The sequence below is a fragment of the Dromiciops gliroides genome, chromosome 1 (assembly GCF_019393635.1).
Source record: "Dromiciops gliroides isolate mDroGli1 chromosome 1, mDroGli1.pri, whole genome shotgun sequence".
In the NCBI taxonomy this organism is placed as follows: Eukaryota; Metazoa; Chordata; class Mammalia; order Microbiotheria; family Microbiotheriidae; genus Dromiciops; species Dromiciops gliroides.
Genome location: NC_057861.1, coordinates 31,343,057 through 31,351,745, shown reverse-complemented (window position 1 = coordinate 31,351,745; position 8,689 = coordinate 31,343,057). Strand labels below are relative to the sequence as shown.

Here is an 8,689-nt window from a genome sequence, read left to right as displayed (position 1 = left end):
TCTGGGAACCGTGCCTCCCTGCTTAGAGGCAACATCTCTGAATGCCAAGGGCCCAGGCGAGGATGAAAAAAAAAAAACAACCCGCACCTCTACTTTAAATGTAGAAATCCATCAAAATCGCTCTAAATCCCAGCAGTGTCCACAAGGCTAACTACTGTGTCACATGAGCAGTCACCAAAGGCAGCACCTAGAGTGACCCAGGAGTCACTTGCCCAGGTAGATTCCTGAAAGCATTGCCTCATGACAGAGGAGCAAAGTGGGGGGTGGTCAAAGCTGGGGTCAAGTGGCAAGAGCCTGGGCTCTTGACCTCTGACATGCTTGGCATCTCTTTTGCCTTTTCTGTCATGGAACAGCCTTAGCGGTGGCGAGGTGGTGTGGCGGATAGAGCATTACCCTTGGGTCTGGACGACTTCAGTTCAAATCCTGCCTGCTATCCCTACCTATCCGACCCTGGGCAAGTCGCTGACCGTTTCTCATGCGGCATTCTTGTCAGGAGAATATAGTCCAACAGACTGTTGTGAGGCTTGAAGGACAGGCTATCTGTGCAGTGCCACAGGGGTGGCAGCCTCCAGGTCAGGTCTTTCAGTGGAGTCCAGGGGACTTCTTCACAAGGCCCGTTACTGCCTCTCTCAGGATCTGGGCACCTTTATTTTCCCCTCCCCCAATCAACCACTGAAGGAGGGTTTTTCTCATTCGTTCTAGCATGCCTCTCTATTATCACCACACAGGCCGCATTTCAGAGTCACACACCTTACAGCACAGGCTCTTCCAAAAAATAAGTTTTTATTGTTTTGGCTGCAAATATAAAAAAAAAATGCATTGTAGTGTTGAATACAGCTGGTGGAAATGTGCTTTGGGAGAGCAGAAAAATGGAGGGGGTGATGAATGGTGCAGTGGGTCTTCCACACAAAGACAAAGGGATGGAAAGGTTATTTTCTGAGGTTCTATCACAAAACAAATTTACTTACTGAAATGAACCCTGAAACAAACAAAAAAACAAATGACAAAACTCACAAAACCATTTATGCAACAAACTGAAACTAGAAAAGTGACAGTTTGTCACACTGTGTGCTACAGTAAAAGCCACTGAATTCAGTTTTCCTTTTGCTGAGAAATGTAAAGAACCATCAACAGCATGGGGAGGTGTGCTGGGTAAGGCTCTGCAGTCACCAGGAGCCCTTCTCACTGCTGACAGCTGCTCATTCATCCTGGTTTATTAGCTGATAGATAGTCTACTGGTATAGATGACCCAGGTTCGGTTTTCAGGTCTGGCACTTATTGTGTAACTCTGGGTAAGTCACTTAATCTCGCTGGACCTCAGTTTCCTCAAATGTAAAATGAGGAGGTTGGACTAAAAGGCCTCTGAGGTGCCTTTTAACTATAATCTTAATATTGAAATATTTAAAACTCCAGCTTCTCCTAAGCCCCTTAAATCTCTTACATCCAGAGATGTCCTAATCTCTACTAAAAAAAAAAAACCAAGCCCAGAGGAGAATATTTCAAATTTCTCATGCTTTGATTTCAGACTCATCAATCTAAGATTAAGCTGGAGACTAAATGTTGTTGTATGGTGCTCATAGAGAGGTGAGAGTCACACAAAAATAAAATCCCATTTAGGTAAACTACACAAAAACAAAAATGAAGACATTCAAGACAAACCCCCCCCCCCCAAGTTGATTTTCGTGAGCACCAGCAAAAGCCCTATTTGGTAAGAGCTCGGTAGGGTAGCCCCTCCACGGGGCTGAGTCTTACCCACTCCCCTCATCTTTCCTCAATACAGGCAAGCACCGAAGTGGCCTAAATGCTATGAGTTTTGAGAGTTCTTGACCAGGGCTTTAACAGACACCACGTGGGCCACGTGGCTTATTCAATACTTCAAATACGCAGCCAGACTTCCTCTCTCTTCCTTTTGGATAAGGTAAAAACCGTACTCAATTAGCTGGAATCCTGAACCAATGCCACAGTGAGGAGGATCCTTCACTTTCTAAAATCAGGCCATGCCCCCAATGTCATCTGTAAAATGGGAATCATACTTGCTGGGCACTTCTGACAGGGCTGCCCTGAGGATGCAAGGAGCTCCTGGAGGTGAAGGTGCTGGCACAAGCTTAGAAAGGGCTCCTCTTCTAAGGTATAGGATTGGGACATACATATGCTGCTTTTCTCCAGGCCTTGCTGGAAAGCCCCTAACAGAAAAGCACAGGTATTTTTCTGCACACTCAAAGGAACTAAGAGCTTTTAAGGAAAAAGCCGGGGCCTCTGAGCACTCTAAAGTTGTGTCGGCCCAAGGAGAGGTAGGTCATTAGCATCGCCCTCCGTTTGCCAGTGGGTGTACATTCACAGTGGTGGTCTTGCCTGTGAAGCAAGGCCTGTCTTGGTGGCAAATGAGATACGAAAGACCAAGAGTAGTGAGACAGACAGCTTCGCAACAGCTCATGGCCTCTTCTAAAGCCAGAAAACAATTTGGCTGACAACAGAACAGGTCTACAGATATCAGTGCAAATTCAATCCGTCTTTTTTACCTTCTAGACACAGAGCTGGGCTCTAGTCACATGGAAGAAGTCTTGCTGGATCAAGGTAACACCCAAGGCAGGAAATTAAAGAAATCTGGAGTCCCTGAAGTGTGTTCTTTGGTATCTCTACCCTGTCTCCAGCCCTGCCCCTTGGAGAAGAAGGGAGGAAAGGCCTGCAGGTGATGAGCCAATGTGATCACCAGAGGTATCTTAGCCTTACAAAAGCAGGCTGCTTTCTTACCCCTGAAGCTCCCTAGCAATCCCCACAGGGCCCCATCACTAAGCAGGGAGACCACCAACTTTTTACCTGAGTCCAGAAGACTCTTATAGAGAAAACAAAGGGCTAAGTTGGCACCTTCAGAGAACAGAAAGATTTCATGACACGTGGACCAGTCTTTTTCTGGGGGCTATCTATGAGCATTGGGTATCTGAGGAAAGTAGCTGATATTCCTTTCCCTGCCCAGCTGGACACAAGACCAGCCTTGACAAAGCCCTGAATTATGGCGATTTCTAAAGGGGATCCAGAAACTCCCACATCGCTGGTCTCAGAAAGGGAGAAAATGGCTGTGGTCTCAAGGGGATGGAAGGAGCTCAGCAGAGAGAGCTCTCCTGGACAGGACTGACAACCATCCACAGCCTGGCTTGGGGGTCCGGTTGGCATTAGGCATATTTGGCACCCCTGGGCATTCCTCTCCTCAAACATGCCTTATTTTCTAGCACTTCTCTCCACCCCCAGGTTTTCTATCAGTGAAATTCTCTTCTCATGAACATTTATTTGTACTGTGGAAAACAAGAACCTGGCCACCATTCTGCAGCATGATGAAGACAATAAAACATCATTCAGGTTATGTAAACCCATGTGGAAAGGATGTGGGAAGGGGTTGGGTTGGGAGGGAGTCAGAAAAGTTAGAATGCTCAGAAAACCCCACTGGGCGCCCATCTGCTTTGGCCGACATTTTCACGCTTCCGATGCTCATCATGAAACAAGAACTGAGAATGCTGATCAAAGAGATGGCGTTAGAAAAACACTCTCTGAGATTTGTGCGGCAGAGGGGAGTTTTCTGAGCTGATTTTTTTTCCCCTCAAAAGACGCAGCAGAAAAGGAGAGAAAGGGGAAAAGTGAGTGTAAACATATCATAGATAGAAAGTTGGAGTTCCCTTCTGTCTATTTTCCTAGGCAGCTGGCTAAAATAACCCCAGATTTTCCCCAAACTTGTACTGAAGCAGATCCAAACTCTAGAACTTTCAACCATTCCCTGCCTGGCAAGTTGGCAAGAGAAGACAAATTCAGACCCAGTAAGAGATGAACTCCAAAGGAAAATCTCAGTAATCCCAGGTAGAACCCTGCTTCCCGATCACCATGGTTACGCACCAGGATAAATGAATTTAAGTAAATGGGTAAACAATGAAAACATGCACCTCAGTACACAATTTTTGAGTATTCACATACACATACACCTAGCCTACTTACTGCCTTAAATAGTTCAACAACACTGATTAACAGAAGGGAAGGGCAGACCGGAAAAGCCAGGTGCCAATTTCACAGTCTAAGAAGGTTTAAAGTCAGCTTCCCTGTCCCTCACTTCTGGAGCATTCCTGGCACTGTTCGAGAGCAAAGGTACAGAAAGGCTCAGGGCACTAGTTGGTACTGATGAGAACAACTCTGCTCAGGGTCCTTCCCCAGTAGCCCCAGAGCAGGATGAGCTGGAGAGACAAAAACCAAGGACATGATCCACTTCTCCTCTTGTTTTCTGCTGCCCCGGTGCCCAAGGCGTGTTCATTTTCACCCTGGCTAACTAGCAGTAGGCTGTGAGGCACAGGGGTCTGATCCTGTGACCTATGGGTTTAACAGCAAAAACTTCCAGGAGCAGCTCAAGTCTCACTTGTGTGCTTGTTCTGAGGGGCACAACAAAATCTGGAAAGGTGGGTGGCTGGATTCCCTTATGATCTACTGCTGACTTGAATGAAGGTTATTGGAAGAGAAACATCCCCCCCACACCCACACATAGACCCTTATCTGAGGGGTGAGCCTTCTTTCAGCACACTAAGTGTGAACTCCTCTGGGAACTGGGCTCAGTACTGTGAACAGGACCCACCTTTCAGAAAAGCCCTTTCCTTCCCCTCTGCCCCTTGCCCCTTGCAGACCCAAGGGTGGATAACTCCCAAAAAACCTTGCACCCTTGCTGCTGCTGCAGCCCACCTACAAGTTCTCAATCAGGCAGCAAGGCCAGAGATGGAGGTGTTCCTAGGCCTGGAATAGGATGCCCCATTTGTCAGAGAAACAACAGGCAGCAAGTACCTTCTACATAAACCAGGCCCCAAAATGGTGGAAATAAAAAACGCTCTCAGTTCTACCTATATTCCAATGGAAATGTAGAGGTGAGAAGAGGCTGATCCACTGTGAGCTTAGAAGACCACCCCGAACTTCTTGAGTCTATGCTTACTGCCTAATCAGTGCAGAGAGGCTGGATAGAGAGAGAAGCAGCCTCTTATCTATCACCTTCCTGACACAATTACAGCCAAGTGCTTCTGGCCTACTTTTTTTTAAAGGGGGAGAAATGGGGCACTTTCCCAGGGATGGTCAAATTGTCTTATTTACTTCTCCAGGCAAAAGGAGGGAGCAGCAGGAGCCCCATCTAGAAAGGCAGTGACTCACCACCGGAGAGCTCTGTGACCTGGATGGAAGGCCCTCCCAACCTACAGCTGCCACAGATGGAGGGGTGACCGCCTGGGAAGCCAGCTTCTGCACCTGGCACATTTCCAATCCTTTCAGTCCTAAGGAGGGCTTTTCTCTGCACTCCAAAAGACCCAATCTACCAAGCTGGGCTAGTTCACTTGCAAATGGGCCAATTTCTACAGGTGGGACCTAACATGTGCAATAAGTGCAACATTCGTTATTAAAGGACAAGGACCCCTGACCTTCCTTTCCTTGGCCCTCCCCTTCACTTGGATCAGGTACTTAGAATTATCTCCTGATCCATGGGGCCGATAAGAAATGGTTTCAGAGAACTATCCAATCTAAGAATTTCTAGTTCCCACAACCTCAATCACTTCAACAGGGGACTAGACAGGTTCCCTTTCTTCAGACTTTGCTCACAGGAATTTCTTTGGTCCAAAAATCTAGGGTTTAGGGCTCCCAGAAGATGAGTTCTGGATAGAGGCTAGGCTGAGAATGAAGACAACTGCAGTAATATTGTAACCTGGCTTTTCAAATGCTCTACTTAAGAAGAGTGGCTTCTCACAGAAACACATTTTTACGAAATGCTCTCCATCCCTTTAGGAAGTGTAGCTTGGAAACCAAGGGAGGGAAACACTGGGTCCCAGCTGCCAGGTGAGGGCCAAAGGGCCCTGTTCTTGTTCACGTCCATGATGCTACATGCATCTCTCTGTGGCATGCTGCCTCTCCCAAACCACCATCTTCCAGCCTGGTTTCGCAGCTTCTCACATCTTGTAGCTACATGTTCTTGAGGCCCAGTCTGAGAGTTCCCAAAGGCACTCCCCTCTCCCCCCACTTCCTACCAGCAACTTACGCCATTGCAGTAACAACAGGGGCCCTGCAGCAGCATCCACCTGCACATAAGTCTAAGTGTATTTACAAGCTACAGAGGAGTGTCAAAGTCACTACCTCGATGTTGCAGGCAGACAGACCTCTTCCAAATGCTACATCGGGAGAGGTGGAGTCAGAGAAGAGGAACCTTCCCTATCACCATAAACAAAGACGAGAGAAAAGCCACACCCCAAGTCTGGAAATGGGGGCGGCTGCTTTCCCTTCCGTTGTCCTGAAAATATTCCCCATCACAGCTCCTGCAGGCACCATCAGCCGTCTGGAGAAGCCAGTCTGGAGGAAGCAGGGTCAGCAGCGAGGCAAAGGCTGATCAAGAACAGACATTTCCCTTTTTCTGTGCCAGCTCTCACTGTCTGAATCCCAGGGAGGCTGACGTCTGAGGTTACTAAGCACAGGGACCCAATCATGCAGCGTTCCAGCAGATGGGCTATTGCCGTTGGCAGGACCTGCACCTGCTACAAACCTGAGCTGGGTATTTCTGCTGAAACAGCACACCGTTATCAGAGGGAAGTCCTAAGGGACGCAAAGAAGCTGGGCTTTGGGAGAAGTCGAGGACCCCTGGCTTTGAGCCAGGCACCCTCAACAGGGAGGGATCCCTGAGCTAACAGCAGGGGCACGTGCTCAAGGCTGCTGCGACTTCCCTGCCCTCTTGCCGATTCTGGAGACGGCCTCCAGTGCTTGCTCTGGTAACCGAGACGGGTCCGAGAGGATGGAGGTTGTTGTGCTCAGCTGGCGCAGGGTGAGCAAAACCACTAGGAGAGAGAGGCGGGGAATTAGCTCTGTGACCTTTCCCCCAGCACTTCTTTCTTTACCTAGGCCTATCCTGGCAAGCCCTCCCACCCAGCCTGGGGGGCAGGGCCATGGGACACCCGGGCTCTCCATTCTCTTGGGCAGAAACCAGGTCCACACACTCACTTGGCCTGAGGACAGGGAGAGAGCAGTGCTGGTCCAGCCAGGAGAGAGCGCTCTGATGGAGCTCGTGCAAGTTGGTGGTCGACACCATGCTCTTGAATGACTCAAACAATGGTTTGATGATGATGCTGAACTGCCCAGCACATGGGTTAAGGGAAAAATGAGAAAACACAAGGGTTAAGGGACCATCTATCACACTTTCTCCTATCTCCAGGTACATCTCCCTCTAATCCATTACTGAGTGCTCCTGGGATGGCAGCCAATGTTATGCAAGAGAGGGTTAGAGAGGTCTTGGGTTTGGGACCAGAGGGTTACACCCAGGACTGGAAGGGCCCTTATAGGTCAACTAGTCTTGAGTCCCTCGTTTTAAAAGTGAAAAAGCTGAGACCCGGAGAGATGAGATAGTAAGAAATAGGACTTGAACTCAGGCCCCAGAGATCCAACTTATCCCACTGTAACACACTACCTTCTATGTAAACAAAGCCAATGCTTAAGTAAAATGCCTTCCTCCATTTGGTTTCTAAACATCTTAGATTCTGTAAGTGATGAGCAGAGGCCATGAAATTAATGGAAGGTAGTTGTTGGCATAAACAAAAATAATAAAAAATGCCCCTTCTCTACTGGTACCTTGCCCACTGACTACAAAGATGCTCAGACCTTCCTTTACCTAAAACAAAAACCTTTCCCTTGATTCTGCTATTCTTTCAAGCCATCATCCCCTTCCTCTTTAACTGCTAAATTTCTAGAGTCTGCTACACCCTCTGCCTTACACCTTGCCTCAATTCTCCACTCCTTGCGATATGGCTTCGAAAGCCACCACTCCACTGAGACTGGTTTCTCTAAGGTTACCAGACTCCTCATTCTTGCCAAATCAAATGACTTTTTCTCACTCGCTGTTCTTGGCTTTCCTCCGGCCATCTGAATGCTGAGCGTTCCTTCCTTTTGGTTTTGTTTTCTTTTTGCAGGGAAATGAGGGTTAAGTGACTTGCCCAGGGTCACACAGTGAGTAAGTGTCAAGTGTCTGACTCCAGGACCAGTGCTTTATCCACTACACCACCTAGCTGCCTCCCCACCCCACCCCTTTTGGTTTTCTAAGACACTGCTCTCACCTGGTTTCTGCCTACCCAACCACTGGTCATCCTTGTCCGGTTCCTTAAATGTAGGTATCCTTGAAAGCTGTTCTCCTGGGTCCTTCTCCTCTTCTTTTTCAATACTTTCCATTATCACTTAACTCACTGCTATGGAACTAATTATGACTTCTCGGCAGGTGACGTCTGAATTCATGTATCTCGCTCCATTCTCTTCCCTCAACTCCAGTCCCGTACCTCCAAATGATGGCTGGATACCTCCACCTAGATGCCTACTGACATTGTAGACACGCTGTGCTCAGAACTGATCTTGTCATCGCTACTTTCTCTTCAGAATAATCTCGGGATCAGTCTTAATGGCCTATAGCTTCTATCTTTATCATCTTTATCCTGGGTCATCTTCTCATCGTTCACATTGCCACCGGCCCCCTAGTCCATATACTCATCATCTTCCCATGGTCTCTCCTAACAGCCTTCTAATTGGTGTCCCTGCCTCTCTCCAGCCTCTCCCCCTGGAATCCATCTTTAACATAGGTGGCCAAGAAAGCTTCTAAGGTGCAAGTGTGACAATGTCCTGACCTTGCTCCAAAATACCAAGAAGCTCCCCCCAAATC

At 48.0% G+C, this 8,689-nt stretch overlaps 1 protein-coding gene across 1 annotated transcript in view; it reads right to left on the bottom strand.

The window, feature by feature from the left end:
* Positions 1 to 626: 626 nt before the first annotated feature.
* The window catches only part of LOC122731595 (MLX interacting protein), an 83,081-nt gene continuing 75,018 nt past the window's right edge, over positions 627 to 8,689 (bottom strand). The window contains exons 16-17 of the mRNA XM_043971817.1: positions 6,991 to 7,120; positions 627 to 6,827 (exon numbers count right to left, since the gene is read on the bottom strand). Coding sequence (XP_043827752.1) covers positions 6,697 to 6,827; positions 6,991 to 7,120 — 261 coding nt within the window. The 3' untranslated portion in view covers positions 627 to 6,696. The remainder of the gene's footprint in view (positions 6,828 to 6,990; positions 7,121 to 8,689) is intronic.